Source organism: Balaenoptera borealis (genome assembly GCF_965194805.1).
Source record: "Balaenoptera borealis genome assembly, chromosome: 2".
Taxonomy (NCBI): domain Eukaryota; kingdom Metazoa; phylum Chordata; class Mammalia; order Artiodactyla; family Balaenopteridae; genus Balaenoptera; species Balaenoptera borealis.
The window spans coordinates 92,042,175-92,061,196 of record NC_138867.1 but is presented as its reverse complement, the minus strand read 5'-3'; the positions used below and the strand labels follow the sequence as shown (position 1 = coordinate 92,061,196).

At 34.6% G+C, this 19,022-nt stretch overlaps 1 protein-coding gene across 1 annotated transcript in view; it reads left to right on the top strand.

Annotated features, from left to right (window-relative positions):
* Positions 1-19,022, top strand: part of TMEM232 (transmembrane protein 232) — a 245,062-nt gene that overhangs the window by 44,648 nt on the left and 181,392 nt on the right. Inside the window, 2 exon segments of the mRNA XM_082377095.1 lie at positions 9,161-9,284; positions 10,264-10,516. Coding sequence (XP_082233221.1) covers positions 9,161-9,284; positions 10,264-10,516 — 377 coding nt within the window.

The window sequence follows — 19,022 nt, the reverse complement described above, 5'->3', positions numbered from 1 at the left end:
TCTAATTCCCTTGACATAGCCTATTTTAGAGTCTTGGAAGACTCTAACTTGATTTAAAAATAGCAAATTATATTTCAACATATAAAAGTAAATATTGCATGACTTCGTCAACTTATTTTCAAGGTATTCTAATAATTACCAAATAAACATGTTTAGATAACTGCTGAGATAGTAAAAGTGGCTGATTAAGAATATCTAATTCTGAAAGTCAAGAAATTGTTTCTTTAACCAATTTTCATTTTTACTGTGTTGCATCAAACTTGATTTAATTTTTCAATTATTTCTCTTTGATAGGTTTTTTTTTAAACTTAGTATTTAATAGATTGAGGGGTTTTAGAGATAATACAAGATTATTCTTACTTTACAAATGAAGAAACTGAGGCCAAGTTTATTAGGCTTACTGGTGACTGGAACCAGATTTCAAGGTCCAGCATAGCATTCTTTTGGTACATCATCCCGCTTTCATTCTGGCTTCATTATTAAGGAGGTAACTGCTTAAAGGTGCCTTGTCACTGAATCCTGACTTTTCTTTTTCTGGGAGGACATTGTGGAAATCAAGCATGGGAGGGAAAGTCAGTGTTTAGACAATGCTGAATGAACAGAGGAGTAAATGGAAAAAAATGGTGAAACACAGTGACTGTTCATAATAGACTGGAAAAGATAATTGTTTAAAAGAGCACTGCCAAATAGTTTTGATTGTATTTCTTATATTTACTGTTTTTTTCTCTTTTTTTTAAAGTTTTATTTACTGTTTTTATAAGAAAAGAATTTGACTTTTTTTAAAAAAGATGACTCTAGTAAACAGAAATAACCTGTTGACATTAAAAATTTGTCTTTTTAAGTTAGCAATTTGACTAACTTCTCTATTAGTCAAATTTTCTGTTAGTTATAATGATAACATTATACCAAATATTGAAAAATTAATTTTCTTTTTAAAAGTATTTAATTTATTTATGTGACAGCCTATATAGTTTTCAAGAAGTCATTATTCCAGGCAAAACCAAACAAACTGTGATGTAATTATCAAAGTCAAACCAGAAATACTTTTACACTTATGGGAAAACTTTAATATTGGTCTTGTGTGCTCCTAAGATTAGGTACATGTGAGAAATTTTAAAAATGGACTGAACATATTTAGAATTAAATAGAAAAACTGAGGCTTCAGGCCCTGATAGTAAATTAAGACTTTGTTAGGATTTGCTAGACCAGATAGCCTTAAAATTGTGATAGTTGGTGGAAGATATCTTTGGTTTAGGACCTGAAATTCAATGCCAAGTGACTATTAATAGGAATAATGTAAGCAGTTTCATTTTCCATGCATATCAGTAAAGTACCACATAATAGAAAAATGATCAGAGGTTTAAAATGCAGAGGGAGACCATTCAACTGATTGATCAAAAGAAATTTCATTAATAGTGGCAAAAAGTGCTTGGGCCAATACTAGTGAGTGGTTTCCATCTGCCCTTCTCCAGTGCTATCCATCAGCAGATAATTCATCATGTATGTCCCTGCCTGAATTCTTATAACCCCCTTTATAAAGATCATACAACACAAAAGGAAAGAAACAGAAGCCAGTGGTTTCAGCAGAGGCTGGAAAAGAATAGGCCCAGGATCCATGAAAAGACTACAGGAAAGACTCAGAGCAACCTCTGCTCGATGAGAGACAGGGAATAAACTGAGGAAAGGAAATGTACTAATTACAATAAACTATAAAATAGGGTGAAGAAGTAGAGAAAATGAGAATACACGAGCCGCTCCCAGTGTCACGCACCAGCCTTTATCTTGGAAGTTTAGCTGCCTTGTGCCGCAGATAAGCAGCTTGTGTAAGGCAGATTTCCATTTAATATGGTTAAATTTTATATCATGCTTCATACTCTCAATGCTCCACCCTGTGGTTTGGCCTTTTACAAACTGCCCCATTTGCTCTGGGGAGATAGGTCAAGCCACCGCAAAAGGCTTTCTAATTGAACATGAAAATAATGAATTGTGTTAATAATTGAATTATTAGCCAATGCGACTGCTGAGAAATGCAGCATGGCATTTCAGGAGAGCAGTATAACATACAAAATTATATCTCCCAAAGCAAAATAGCCGATTTAATCGCTCCATGAATGTATTCCAAAAAAGCTTGGCAATTTAAAATTATACCGACATTGCAAGTGTTTTCCAGACATACAGTGTTTGTGTTTGCATCGAAATAAATTGAACAAAGAATCCGCTGCTTTGTATGGGCAGCAAGGCCTTTACTTCTGGACACATCACTGCCTCTGCAATATCTATCTCCCTGAACCCCAGTAATTATAATGTCATGTGATAGTCTAACCAAAACCCTTCAGACCAAAGTTTTCATCAATAATTCCTCTTCATGAGCTGAGATGTCAGTGAGGGTCCTCAGTCTTCTGATTCATTTCCTAGATTTCTTATTGACCCTTCAATCCTCTGAGCTAAATGTAAACATTTAGTCGGTATCAAGGTTAAATATATAATTTATGCTTTGCTACCTTACGGTGCAGTGAAAAAAGCATTCAGCTTCAAATCAGAAGGCCTGAGTTTTAGTCTTATCTCTTGCTACCTGTCTAATTTTTTTTTTAATTAATTTATTTATTTTTGGCTGCATTGGGTTTTCGTTGCTGCACACAGGCTTTCTCTAGTTGCGGCGAGTGGGGGCTACTCTTCGATGCGGTGTGCGGGCTTCTCATTGTGTTGGCTTCTCTTTGTTGCAGAGCACGGGCTCTAGGCACGCGGGCTTCAGTAGTTGTGGCATGCGGGCTCAGTAGTTGTAGCTCACAGGCTCTAGAGCGCAGGCTCAGTAGTTGTGGTGCACGGGCTTAGTTGCTCCGTGGCATGTGGGATCTTCCCGGACCAGGGCTTGAACCCTCGTCCCCTGCATTGGCAGGCGGATTCTTAACCATTGCGCCACCAGGGAAGTCCCTACCTGTCTAATTTTGATTGAGTCGCATAACCCCTATGAACAGGGTCTGCTCAGCAGTTAAATAGAGGTAATAACCATCTCAAAGAGCTTTTGGGAGATTTAAATAAGGTAAGTAATATGAAAACACCTTTTAAACTCTGAATCTCCCCTAATACTTCATTTCCTGCTAGTTCAGATCTGAATGAATTTTTTTCGTAAACTCCTACCTCCTGAATTTCTGTCTCAGTACCTGACACATGTCCTCTCCTTAAGTTAACCAACTTGGACACCTTGACTACCGTTCAGAGCAGTTCCCCTGCTCTCCACTCCCACTGTCCCCACCTTGGGTTGGGACCTTATTGTCTCATGACTTTTGTAGCTTATTAACTGGTCTCTTGGCCTTATGTTTTCTCTTCAGTAATCTGTCATACTCTGCTGCCAGGGTTGCAACATAAATGTGATTATACCATTCTCCATCTTACAATTATTTAATAAGACCTGTTTTTACATGACACAGGGGTTGCAACTCCAATCAGGGTCTCTTAACTTGCCATGATTAAAAACAAACAAACAAACAAAAAAACAAGAGCAAAAACAAAGACTGAAAGAAGGATCCTGCTACTGGGATTAATTACCACCAACTAGCCACACAGGCAGACCAAGTGCCTGAGCGGCTGGATGGAAGAAGGCAATCAGTGAGCACCTAGGCCTTCTAAGATGAAACAGCCATCATGGCTTGTCGACACTCCATCCCTTCATTCTCCCCCACTACCTTCCCTGGTGCGCCAGGAATGTTCTGTGTGTAGGAGGAAGAACCCTTTTAGCAGACAGGTTAAAGACTAGATTTTCATGTAGCCCATCTCTTCTGAATATCAGAAATCAGGCAATGGCAAGAGAAACATATTCTTTAAACTAGTTTTCCTAAATGGTCAAAATCAGGAAAGAAATTCTGTCTGCTTTCTTCTCCATGTGCGGTGAAGATTGAGACTAATTTATTTGTACTAATTCTCCCCTCCCTAGCCTGTTAATGTAATCTTGAGTTTCTGATAACATTATAGTTAAATCATTACTTAAAATGTTCATTCTTCTCCTTAAAGACATTATAGTTAAATCATTACTTAAAATGTTCATTCTTCTCCTTAAAGAATGGTTTATATATTTATTTAATTTTGGGATCATATTTATAAAATAATTTTGACTTATTAAAATGTATCTATTTTTCCCACTCACTGTCATCCATTTAACACTAGGATTTTCCATTCTTAAGCTGTTAAATACTATTCCTTTCTTGGCTGGCTTGAGTAAATTTCTAAGCATGGACATAGGTGACCTATTTCATTAGGCAAGCCCTTGATTACATATGACCCTTGGCTGAATATAACATTTGTCACCATTTTTCCCCCTAAAAAGTTTAAGTACATTTTGTCTGGATATAGGCTTCTATGCTCACAGATTTTTAATTCCCCTCTTTAAATCTCTAAATGTTGCTATGCTGTTTCCTACCTTTTAGTTATTATGAGATGTTCAAAGCCAGTCTGCCCCCTTTTTATCTGTTTTATTTTCAATCCAGAATTTTTTAGGAACACCTTTGTGATTTGGTAGCTAGGAGATAGATGCTTCCTCTTATGTCTCACTGACCGTCTTAGGAAGCTGCTGGGGCAAATCCTCTGCTTTACTTAGAGAGAAGCCCCCAGTGTGTGAAGCTGTGCACAAATGCTGTGGCTACTGGGCCACATTTCATGCAGGATTTCCATTGATTGCTCATGGTTCACGTGTTCCCAACTCCTGCCTCTCTGTGCTTAGGGTTTTTCTTACATGGTGGTGGAAAATCCATATATGCCTGCATTACATTTTAAATCAAACTTTGGGCTTCTTGGCATTGGAAAAGTTTGCCTTCATTTAGATTACATTTTCTTCATAGTTTTAAAACCCTTAAAATTTCTTTCTTTTTTTTGTGGTACTATGGGTTTATTTTTCTTTATTTTATGTTTGGTTGTTTCAAAAGGAATTAGATAGTAATGGATCTCACTTTGCCAGTGGTTGTCTTCCTCTAAATTATTGAAGAATTGTTCAAGTTTGTTCCCTTCCAAGTGTCATTTTTTTGCAGTCAACTTCCTTCGTTATGAACTTGAATTAGATTTCTGTAATTTTAATTTCCTGCACCCTCTTGTTTTCTTATTATACCACCTTTCATCTCAGTATCAAGGCTTTTGTTTGTTGTTTGTTCTTCCTGGGCTTTATTAAAGATGCTTAAGAGTCTTGTAAAAATGTCTTCTGGCTCCTGGAAGAAATTACTTTCAGAGGTATGATCTTCTCTTAGTATTCAGACTGATATTCTCTTTAGCCCTTGCTATAATATATTTTTCATTGGTCTCATGTAGGGCCCCCTCCTCCATTTTCTATTTTACTTATCTCAGAACTAGGGAAAATTTATATAAACTTGTCATTTTTAAAATAAGAGGTTTGTGTTCATAGCATACATTACAGAGGTTAAAAGCTACAACACTCCACATGCAGTATCATAGGGAACTTCCTGCATTCTCCCTATTCTTTTCTATTTAACTTGTGAGGAGAAAATGCACTCCAGCATTCCCATTACAGCACTCCTCCTCCCCACCCCGTGGCCCCTTTTCCTACACACATATCCCCACAAGCACTGTTTTCTATCCTTTTGTCATCTGGAAATTGCTATCTCTGAATAAGCACGGAGAGATGAGGATAAAAACACAGAGATAATACTCTGGCTCCTTAAAAATTCAGTACCTCAAAGTTAAGGATTGGCTCTACTTAATTCTATGAAAAACATGGTAGACAGTAGAGATAATTTTTTCTTTACTTTTTTTCTTTTAACCTTCTTTTGGGAAACAAGGCTGCTGTGTTTCTTGAAGTGGCATGTGGCTACTCCTTCTTGCTGTTCTTAATCCAGCTCTATCAATTCTATGGTTTATATCTTACAGGAAATTCCCTGTAAGATAGTGACATCTGTTTCATTCTCAGTCTTCGGGATTGTGTGGATTTTTGACATTGTCAATGTTTTCTGAAATATCTATCGAAAGTTTCAAGTAACCCTATGTAAGAGTTGCAACTTGGAGACATTTTAATTCTATCTTTTAAAATAATAATTTGGTCATAGAGGAAACAGATATAGAGGAGTAAGGAGAACCTAGGAAAACTGTTCTGAATGCTGATGTTTCTAACCTTTTATAAGGTGGTGTGCAGACAGATATCTTTTTATGAAGCCCCTGGTTATTATATGTTAGTTCATTTATATAAGTAGAGAAGGAACGCTGGACCACAGTCAGGATAGCTGAAGTCCAGTCCAGGTCTGGTACTGTTTAGCTGTGTGCAGTGATTCACATTAATTTTAAAAGCTAACACAACATTGTTCCCTTTTCTCCACACCCTTTCCAGCATTTATTGTTTGTAGATATTTTGATGATGGCCATTCTGACCGGTGTGAGGTGATACCTCATTGTAGTTTTGATTTGCATTTCTCTAATGATTAGTGATGTTGAGCATCTTTTCATGTGTTTGTCGGCAACCTCTATGTCTTCTTTGGAGAAATGTCTATTTAGGTCTTCTGCCCATTTTTGGATTGGGTTGTTTGGTTTTTCTGATGTTGAGCTGTATGAGCTCCTTGTATATTTTGGAGGTTAATCCTTTGTCAGTTGCTTCATTTGCAATATTTTCTCCCATTCTGAGGGTTGTCTTTTCGTCTTGGAAATGCTTCACCAGAAACACTGTTTCAATCAATGCTGCTGACTGCAAATTTTCTATACGGGAAAATGCCTTTGACAAAAATAGAATAAAAGCACCAATACTTATAAATTGAAGTTTGTTAAAAATCAAAACTGAAAATCAATGCATGTAAAAAGAAGTTTTCAAATTGAATTAGGTTAGTAATTTAAATACAGTGTTAGCTTCTTTACACTGTAAAGATGTATTTTGGAAATTCTTCAGTCTGTATTTTAGTGAAGGTGCCCTAGGTTAGGTACAGTTTTCCAGACTTAAAGGGGAACAGAAGAAACAAAACCTTATGACTATGAGGTATATTCATGGTAAAGAAGTTTTGTGAACTCTGAGACTGTCCTCTCCTTTACCTTATCATGAAACCTCTGCAATGAATACTCTGGGGAAGGACTCACCTTTGTTCATCTTGGAAAGCATCTAGACCTTTTCCTTCAGTCATCATAGATAAAAAAAAAAAAAAAAAAAAAGTTACTGAACTCATATCCATTGACCTTGAAATAATAGTATTTTTGTAATTCAGTTCAGTTCAGCCTTTTGAACCCAGTCATTTTATATAGAGTATTTCATTTAAATCTCATAGTCTCTGAAAAGTAGGTTTTGCTATATTTACTTTATAGATGAGTAGATTAAGATTCAGCTAAGGTATGAACATTGCCCTTTGCCATATATCTAGTTAGTGGCAGAGCTAAGATTCCATCTCTGATTTTTCAACTCTAAATTTCATGCTTGTAAATATGTTTAAATGTATCAGCTAGGTTTTAGTTCATCTGAATGTAACAGTAACCTGACTGCAATTGCATACCAAATAGGGCTTTATTTATTGCACATAACAAACAGTGCATTACTGATGCAGATGCTTAAGGGAATCCTCAAGAGCCAGGCTTCTTCTAGCTTCCTTTCAGTCCATTCTTAGTAAGTAACTTTTATCCTCATTGTTGCAGGTTGGCTGCTCTACCTTCTGGTATCATGTATGAATTCCAAGCAGGAGGAAAATGATGAGCAAAGGAGAAAAAAGCACCTGTTATTTAAATTTAAAAATAATAGCTTATATGGAAGGCTTTCATAATATACTTTCATTTGTATCTCATTGACCAAATCTGAATGTAAGGCCATTCCAAAGGAGTCATTTTTTAAAATTAAGTTTCTTGTGGTATAATTTACATATAATAAAATTCAAACGTTTTATGTATACAGATCTATGAACTTTGACCAATGTGTACACCTGTGTAATCACTCTCCCAGTCCAGATGTAGAATGTTTCCATCTTGAGGAAGCAACATTAACTGAACGCTCTGCCATTTTGAACAAAATTGAGGTTTAGTTTCAAAGGAAGGAGACAAATGATATTAGGTGGGCAATAGGCAACATTGTAATACTAAGGTTAAATATTAATGTACTTAGATAATGGCTTAGAAAAGCAAAATTGAAAAACAGGAAATACCCATAGGTGGGAGAAGACTTCAGTTATTAGTTAACCTAGCTTAAAACATGAACTTGGACAAATCTCCCAGATCTATTTAAGTCTCAATTTTCTAATATTTTTAAAAAAAGATTTTAAAAAGTTCTTACATGTGTCAAAAATTGTGGTCCAGATCAAAGGAGGTATTTGTGTGAAAGCACATTGAGATCTGTAAAGCTCCATTCAAATGTAAAGAATTGTCTTTATTTCTGTGGTTAGAGGTGTTTCCTTTTGAAAATGATCATGAACTTGACTCACTTGAAATATCACAGTTGTGAAATTCAAATACAATTGTAGAATATATTAACTTTTTAACTGATTAATGGCTTATAAATCAAGACAATATGTAGCTCTAGGCAGAGGCAATTTTATATTTGCATTATTATTAGCTCTCTTTCAAACTATGTCTCTTTCAATTGTGTAACAATAGCATTAAATGTATAATTTCCTGAAACTGTTAGAATATATGTACACTTATGGCTAACAAATTCTTATATGATTTCCCAGTTATATAATATTTTGAATCTTGACAGTTTTCCATTTAATGTGAAATATAAATTTTATTCTGAGAAATTGCATTTTTTGTAAAAATCAAATAACACTGAACTTTTAGAGTATTTAGGAAGACCATTTTTTTATTCTCTCTTTTGAGAAGAAAACGCTCTCTTGAAATTCACCCCTTGGAATCAGTTGTAAAAGGTTAAATCAAAACCTATTGTGAGATTTGGGGGACACTCTAGAACCAGAGGCCTTGATTGCTTGTTATACAGGACCTGTGAAGAAATGTGATCATTTGTAATATTTATTACTCTCAGAGTTTTGTCAGAACACTACTGTGAGCTCAACATCTTGCCCGATGTGGCCCTTTCCTATAAGCTTTTATCATAACTAGTGGCAAACAATACTAGTCTTTGTTGAAAATAAATGTATCTAGAAATCCAGGATAGTCATTTCTTCTGGCCTATTACCTTTTTCATTAAAAAATTATTTATTATTATTTTAAACGAAAGTCTTTGTTGTTTTGTTCATAAAATTTCCAGGTTGGATTCAGCACTGGCTTTATTGGTCCTTGGGGAGGCTGCCAAATTACACATAGCCTGTTTGAAAGCTTTCATGGACCTAATGAGAGATTTTCTTTTAAGCATTATGTCTGTTCAGAATCAGGTAACAGTATATTGTTAATTTAGGTGTGCAAAAAGACCTAAATTGAAACAAATTTTACTTTTGTCACTATTTTAACTGTATATCATTTAGGATTTATAATGAGCATGACTTTGTAATAATAATTTTAATTAAATGTAAAGGTAAATGCATATTTACCATATATCCCAGTATAAATAGATATAGATGTAGACAGAGATCCAGAAATAGATTATACTCACATGCAGACATGCCCTCACACAAGAGGGATTTTTAATTTTATTAACAAACTTCAGATCATATAGTCATATATGGTTTAGTTTCCTATTTAAAAATTTTTTGTTGTCATTACATATTATTAAGATTTACATTTTAGTGAGGATGAGATAACCATTTCTCTGTTGTTGAGCTTTGAGCTTATTTCTAATTCACAGTTAATTACATTATTCACAGTTAATTACAAATAATGTTGAACTGGTATTCTCATCCAAAAATCTTTATCTGCATTTATGACTATTTCTTTAGAATAGATTTATAGAATTAAATTACTGAGTGATAGACTATGAACTTTCTTTTAACATTCTCAGGATGTCTGTCCAGATTCCTCTCCAGAAGGCATAACTTTCTTGCTTTCCTATGAAAAAATGTATACGAGTGCACACACAAGAATTGAGCTATATAAAAAAAAGATTCTTTTGCAATATAAAATGGAAAATAGTATCTCATTGGGTTAATTTATGTTCCATTGACTACTAAGGAAATTGAAAAGTTGATGTTCTGTATGTACTTTTTAGCTATTTTTATTTTTTATTCCTTGAACTTGGTTTTATGCAATCTACCCATGGAAATCTTGTTTTTAATGAGTGCATTTTAGAAATATTAGTTGATTATGGTCTTTTAACAACTCTATAAAATTTGGAGACATTTCTTATAAGTACGGTATATAGTTCTTCATTATGGCAGAGCGTACTTTGATTGTCTAATAGCTATTTTCTCATTTTAGGAAGAAAGGTGCAAGGTCGATGATTTTTCCTGGGCCTGGAATGTAGTCTACATATACATAACAATTCTTGCAGAAATCTGCTTGTATGCGGCCAATTCTGATTTGCGAAAAACTGCTTTAATTGGTTTCTGCGACTGTAAAAGTTCACAAAAAGATATTTTACCCACGGACAAATCAGAAGAAATGCCAGAATTGAGGGAAACAAGTATTTTAGGTCTTTTGGAATATTTCTCTTCAAAAATGTCAGATAATTGTAAGTAAATTATTTTTCAACTTGATGAGAAATATTTTTAAGATGTCCCTGTCTGTATATAATAATAAGCATTTTACAAAAAGTTAACATTTTGAAGTGGGAGGTAATTTTAAATTCACTAGGATTTCCTACAAATTTGGGAAGTCTATTTTATAACATGGAAATTTTTGATCAATAATTTAAAAACAACTGAAATGTAAACTAGAGTTGGTTGATGTATGATTCAAATTATATTCTTTGGATACAAGAGATGACCTTAGGAAAACTTATGGAATGTATGTAAAGTTTGTTTTATTCTTTTCCCCATAAGGCCTTCTCATCCATCGTCTCCATTTTCATCTACTGTTTCTCTTGTTCTCCCCACAACCCAAGAGCATTTCTCTTTAATCACTCAGATATTATAGTACATTCTTCACATCTTGCATCTTATACTCCATCAGAATGTACCTGTCTTGTGTCTCAAGACTACAGGTCATTTTCCTACTATTGACTTTTAGAATAAAATACTTTTGTTTTGAAAAGGGCACTATAGGGACAATATTAATTCAAACGTGTCCTTTAAGGTTAACTAGAACTCTTCTTTATGAATATCATGTAGTCTATTATGTTATTATAGTCTCTTATGTGTATGACTCTCACTTCCATTAAGTTATGAGATAATTGAGATTGGAGAATCATGTCTGAATTATATTTGTATTAACCCAGTATTACCATATTATTTAGCACACAGTAGGTGGGTGATGATGATAGTGGAGTTATTATGTAGTTTAACAAATCACTGAATTTCAAACATGATAGCAAGATTATTTGAAAGTGTGGAAGGAGGCAAGATATTGCCTTTCCTTAGAACTGTAATTCACTGATTTGGGATAAATTATGCTTGAATATAATTTTAAATAGTTAAGACTTTAGTAGCAGATATTAATTTCATTCTCAAAAACTTGCTTGCTATTTTAAAATTACTTTCAATATATAGTTTTGGTTTAAACAATAGATTGGAACTTATCATTTCAAAGTGCAATTTGCTTGACCTTTGCCCACTTTTCAAGAAGATTATGTTTATTTTTTATTAGTGCCAATTTTAAACAGATTTTTAGTCATTAGCAGATAAATTGTATTTCTCCCATGTTTATAGTATTGATAAAGTGAAGAGGTATTTGCTTCTCTTGCTTCTCACACTTTTTAAAGTATTCAGAATGGTCAGAAGTCTTCCTGTATAGCAGCTCAACATATGATTTTTAACCTGCCACTAAACAGATTCATATAAAAATTGGGGGCCTTCAGTTTTTTGGCCTAGCTGTGTAGAATTAGTTCTTTCTGAAAGAAGACAGAAAGAAGACTGCTTTCTTCAGTGATGGGTCCAGAAGATTATCCTCCATGTGGAGAATCTTTCCTCCTAGAAGCCTCTTGGCCTCCCTCTGGCCATGATCCCTGATCTCTGGTAAAACCTCACAATGATAGGGTTTCATGTTTCTGTGGACACTCGAATATTTTTTCCTTCTCAACAGTCTGATTTTTTTTTCCAGCCAGTTGATGATTTCAGTGCATTTATTTGCTCATTGTTGATCTTTCTTTGAAGTTTCTTATCTTCTCCTGAAGACTTTATTTATTTTTTCACATCTTTACTGGAGTATAATTGCTTTACAATGTTGTGTTAGTTTCTGCTGTATAACAAAGTGAATCAGCTATATGTATACATATATCCTCATATCCCTTTCCTCTTGCGTCTCCCTCGCACCCTCCCTATCCCATGGATGCTTTCCCTGATGTTTTTCTTATGCTTATACTTGAACTTAGCAATCAAATAGTTAAACAGTATTTTATCAATGTTTTCTCAACCCAAGTGGGAAAAGTGATGTTTCTAGCTGTGGAATACCTTTAAAAATTTGATCTGCAGTAAAGAGGAGAGACGTATCAAAGTTGTTTCCTCTACAGTCAAAAGTCAATACATTTTCTTTGACATTAGCTTCTTGTACAAGCCATAAATAATGCTAGTGGCATTTGCCTCATTAATAATTCTGAGTATTTTGAAACTCTCAATACTTAAAGCATCATTGTGATTTCTTGTGGGGAATGTTTAAAGTAAGTTGATTACCTGATGATTGTTTTGCTAAAGATGTCTCAAGAGTGTGAGAAAATTCTGCAATTTTCTTCATCTCTGTCAGAATCAGAGAAGGTACCTCTACTGGACATAAGCTTTTGGTCTCTTCTTCATGTTCATAGAGGATTTTTGGCCTTCCTGTATCAGTCACTACCATGAAAAGCCATTACTTTACATGACTATACACATGCATAGTCAAATATTTCACCAAATGATAGGGCTTAAAATTTTTGTTGATGTGATTCATTATAACTTGATTCTTTGTAGCATCACTGATTGATTTTCCCACACACGGGAAATGACTTTGTCTGGGTTGTCCCGTATGCCTGATCATTGATAATGATCACCACTTCTATCAGACCACTGAAAACAGATGGCTTCAAAAGTAGTGTCATCTGTGCAGGCCTTGTCAGCGTGATTACCGGAGAGGATAGGTCCATCTTTTTGGAAAGTGACACAAAGAACCTGGAGTGCTTCTTTATTTAATTGAAAATAATTCTTTTTCCTCATAATTTTACCCTTCAAGTAAGTCAAATTTTCATTTAGACTGAAAGAACCAATTCTGGAGTCACACAGATTTGTATTTTGCATCTCAAAATCTTAGGTCAAATTATTTAATCTTGCTGACTTGATTTCTTTACCTGATAATTAAGATAAAAATACTATTCATATCATGGGACTTTTTGTGAGAAAAAACTATGGAAACATACACACTTTGACATAGTGCCTCATGAATAGTAAAGGTCCAATAAATATTAATAGATGTTATGGTTGCTAATATAATTAATATTGTTATAATGAGAGAGACCTCAGTGAGGAAGGGTTTTTTTCTAACACTTATACCTATGTACACTTTGTATCCTGGGGAATCCTATTTTATTTACATATAAAGATATAAATGAAAAACTGAAAAACACTTAAGAATGGTAACAATAGCCTTTACATGAATGAATCAAGCAGTGTTCTTATAGACCATTTTTATATAAAGCCCTTAATATAAAGAAACTCTTAAATCATAGTTTTGTGAAGGCAATGTTATAGGAAACTAAAGTAATAACTTCCATGAAGATAATTTCCTGGCGATCTTATTTGATGTAGGAGCAGAACCTGAAGCATTTAGATGAATAGATGGCTACTTAGCATGTACCTTTTTCATTGTAAGGTTTTTTGTCAGACCCACTTTTCATAGAGTCAGATGTCTATTAATTCTAGAGTGAGGGCTCTGGCTACTGACGGAAGTGTTGAGTTTTGGTGTTTTGGGTTGAATAGGAATTTCTGTATATGCTTATAAATACCAACTATGCATTTAAGATCTGGTTGAAATTCAAAGTGTCTGACCTGTAGCATTGCCTTCGTGGAGGACCATCCTATGCACCTACTGCTATGGACTGAACTCTGCCCCTCAAGCCTCAAAATTCATATGTTTGAAACCATAACCCCCAAATGTAACTGTATTTGGAGGCAGAGCCTACAAGGAGGTAATTAAATGCGGTCATGGCGGTGGGGCCCTGATATGATGGAATTAGTGTCCTTGTAAGAAAGACATCAGAGAGCTCACTCTCCACTGTGTAGGGCACAGTGAGAAGGCAGCCATCCCAAAGCCAGGAAGAGAGCCCTCACCATATACACAATCAGACAACACCTTAATCTTAGACATCCCGGCCTCCAAAACAGTGAGAAAATAAATTTCTGTTGTTTAAGACCTCCAGCCTATGGTACTTTGTTATGGCAGCCCGAGCCGACTAATACACCTCTCAGTGGTGCTGAGCTGTAGGCAGGTTTGAATATACTCAGGTGCCTAAGTAAATCGTTATCAGAAAAAAGGCTTTGCAGCATATACCTAGAAAAGACAATTTTGAACTGGAAAACTATGAGGGAAGGTGATAAAAATTAATTAAACACAGAATTTTTGCCTGATCTCTGTTGAAATTATGATTTTGAGACAGATTTTGTCCTGATGGGTAACAGAGGATAATAGTAATTAATATTAACACTTACTATGTGTCAGGCACTATTCTAGGCATGTAACATGCATCACCTAACTTATTAATCATTACAACAAGACTACATTGTAGATATTCATATTATCCCCATTTGATAGATGAGAAAACTGAGGCACTAAGCATTTATTTGTCCAAGGAAATTGAGTTAGTAAATGGTACGCGAGACTTAACATAGGCAGTTTGGCTTCAGAGTCTGCACTAATAACTACCTCATTGTGCTGTGCTAACTAGGTTATTTGACCTTTTGAGTGAAATTTAAAAAGACACTGTCCATTTGCATGTTGAAGAATGTGAAAAAAAGATGACTGAGAAATTCTCTCTGACAGTCTTTGTCCTACAGCGATTCTTACAGAAGCATTTTAGACTCTGTGTTACGTGGGTCTTTATTTCCAACATAAATTCCTGGGACTTGTTCTAGAACTTTGGATCGAAAATCCTAAAAGTGGAGTCCAGGAATCTGTATTATTAAACCACTGCTGACACTGTATTTTGAGAAAACATAGCCTATAAATTTCGCTGTAAACAAGGTGGTAAAATGTTGTCCTCATCAGAGGAAAAGGCTTTTCCTACTTGTTACAGACCTTTACGTATCCAGCCAGTTAGTCTTTACAGCAGATGAGATATATATATATCATTACAAAGAGGGAAACCCAGCTTTGTGTTGTACACTATATTTGAAGTGCTATCTTCTGTGTTCCTACTTTGGTTTTCATAGTGATAAAACAATAGTTTTTAACAAGACTTAACTATCTGAAATCTGTGCTGTGAAAATAAAACTTGAAAATGGTCTATTTGGTGAGAAACCAGCAGACACTGATTTAGTGTGTCTCATATAAGAAATAGACAATGAATGGCAGAACCCAAAATATCACAGAATAGTAAAAATCTTGTCAGTCATGTAGTTCTCATCCAGTGCACAAATCTCTTCTAGACCATTTGCAAATAGCGCACAGCCAGCAGAGATATGGAACTCCCTATTTCCCAAAGCAGGTCATTCCACTTTCGAACACTGTGAAAGATTCTTCCTTATATTATAATGAAATCTGTCTTCCCCATTTTCCAAACTTTTGCTTGAATTTTGCCTCCCAGAAGCAATCACAAAAAGTCTATTCCATTTCCCACATGCAAGCCCTTCAGATATTTGAAGATAATTGCTTTGGTTCTTTTTCTTCACCTCTTCACTCTACCATCATCGCCCATCTCTTTGCTTACTGCCAAGTTCCTATGGTAACTTTTTGTAATGAATGAAAAACATATTTTCAATATGGTTTATAGTTAAGTTTGCTAGAAGGTTGTAGTTTTGTTAAATTTGTCTGAATTTGTAGTAATTTATCCCAGTGTTATAGTATGATGTGAAGACGGGTGGGAGCCAAGTATTTTTCCATTCACTGTTGTCTATGAATGGAATAAGTAAATATGACATTTTTCCTATCATTTTGTTGAGAATTATTTTCTTAAGCTGGTTCTACAGTGACGGTAGTGAATGAAATACGTGTCATGGTTGTAAAATAACCTTGTATGTTTCATTTTGATTCATTTTAACTTAGGAAAATACATTAGCACAGAGTAATATTTCCTTTTTAAAAAGTAAATGAAAGTTAATTGGAATCTTAGAACCAATTGAAACTTTTGATGATACTCTATTAAATCTTCAGTATACCTCTTACCTTGGTGAAGGTTATTCATAAAAATATTCAGTAATAAGGTTTTGTTTTTATACATGGAAAGTATTTAACTCCTTTAATAATCCATGTACACGTTAGCCATAGAATTCAGGCAATCCTTATGATTCACAATTCTGTGTGTTGATAAATCTAAAAGTATAGTACAGATTATATTATATATATGTAAGGCCGTTAAACAAATGTATCTTACCTATTTGTCTTTTTCTTCTTTTTAAATTTATTTTATTTTATTGTGGGGAAAGCACTTAACATGAGACCTATCTTCTTAAAATTTTACGTGTACAATGTGTTATTGTTGACTATAGGTACAGTGCTGTACACCAGATCTCTGGAGCTTATTCACCTTGCTTGACTGAAACTTTATGCCTGTTGATTGGTAACTCCCCATTTCTCCTTTCCCTTGCCTCTTGGAAACCACAATTTCACTCTTGGATTTTATGAATATGACTATTTTAGGTACCTCATGTAAGTGAAATCATGCAGTATTTGTCTTTCTGTGACTGACCTACTTTGCTTCGTGTAATGTCCCCAAGGTTCATATGTGTTGTTACATATGGCAAAACTTCCTTCACTTTTAAGGCTGAATAGTATTCCATTGCAGGAATATACCACATTTTCTTTGTTCACTCATCTCTTGATGGACATTTAGGTTGTTTCTATCTCTTGGTTATTGTGAGCAGTGCTGCACTGAACATAAGAGCTAATATTGCTTTGAAATCCTCCCCTTTGGATATATAGCCACAAGTGGGATTGCTGGATCACATGGTAATTCTATTTTTATCTTTTTGAGGAACTTTCAAACTGTTTTACGTAGTACCTGCATTATGTTGCATTTCCACCAGCAATGTGCAAGGGTTCCAGTTTCTCACCATCTTAGTGAATACTTGCTGTATTTATTTTTTTTGGATAATGGCCATCCTGACAGGTGTGAGGTAGTATCTCATTGTGGTTTTGATTTGCATTTCCTTGATGATTCCTGACATTGAACATTTTTTTCGTTTACCTGTTGACCGTTTATACATCTTTTCAAGTCCTTTGTTCATGCATTGTTTTCCTGACCTTGGTGAGCATCTTTATGAAAGTTATTCTCAGTTCTCTGTCAGGTAAATCATATAGTGCTGTCTCATTAGTGTTTGTTTCTGAAGATTTTTCTTGATCTTTTGTTTGGAACATCTTTGCCTGATTGTTCAGTGAAGAGATATATTACCAAGAATTCCTGTTTTCCTTTGACTCTTAATGCAGTTTTGACTGTCTTTATGTGATCAACATAGTTATCAATTTCATTATCATGTAAAAATTATCAGAAATTCTGCAAGTCTTTCAAATGAAATTATATTTTTCTAAAATGTAATGGTGTTCAGGCACTTAAGAAAGGTTGTTATGCAACTTAATGAGACTATCCAATAAATGTAGCTTTTGATATCAATTCATTTGGTAAAGATTTGTATTTTTACGAAGGTTTAGGCTGCAAGTCACAGAAGACCCAAATCAAGATGGCTTTTAAATATCTTTGTTTTATTCTTCTGGAGAGTTGTAAATGTTACATAACTTCCTCCAGGGTGCCATGCCTCATCAGTCTATAGATTTCAGGTTTATTTATAGTAATCCTTTAGCCAGGGCTGTCCTAAGAGCACTCTAGATAAAGTCTCTTCCTCCTAGTAAATGTAACTAGTCTATTTATCTGAAGATCCCATTGACAAAGAGATTAACCTGGGTCACATGCCTTATTTTTTCTCCCAAAGATGCCTTCCAGTAAAGGGGGTGAGTGGATCATAAGCCATCTGTTCAACTCATACTTCCTTACAAGGGATACAGGGTTTAGGGTTGGTTAATTTAGTGGCTCAAAAACAACACTGAAGGTCCAGGTTCTTTCCAACTTTCTTTTGTACCTCTCTAATTTACCAAATTGTAGCTTGTATTTTTAATAATAGTTATATAGTTCTTTGTTAGGAGTAGATTCGGCTACATGTAATAAAAAATACATTAGATAAAACAAAATAAAATTTTACTTCTCTCCTACATAAAATAAATCCAGAAATAGGCAGTCTAAGGATGATTTGAGGGTTTAAGAAGTTCTCAGGCAGGTTCACTTTTTTCTGCTGAGTGTGTAGAAGGGAAGAAGAATAATATCCATTTTCTACTAAGTCTTCTTAATACAAAGTATCATGTAGCTTTCCAGCTGTAAACTTATTGGCTATAATCAAATGGCCACACAAGGGGGAGTTTTTGTTTGTTTTTAGCTAAGTGTCAATGAGACAAGCTCAAAATAGTGATTCATATTACTAAGGAAGAAGGGGAGAGTGGATAGTGTGAAGAAACTTGCAATCTGAGCAAAGCTTATTTTACCAAATTTCATTCTCTTTAGGTCAGGGAATATACATATTTTAGTCCTTAGTGCATCATTACATTACCTAACACATTGCCTTGCTCAGAGTAAGCACTCAGTAAGCAAGTGCTGAATACATGAATGGATGAAGGAAAGGACATGGACACTCTAATAAGATTTTATTACGAGATGACATTTTCAATTCAAAATTGTTATTAAACACCATCGTTATACATTGTATATGTAAGTGCTTCATTTATTCTCATTATTTAAAAAGACGTATTTGTTTTAAACATCTTTATTGGAGTATAATTGCATTACAATGGTGTGTTAGTTTCTGCTTTATAACAAAGTGAATCAGTTATACATATACATATGTTTCCATATCTCT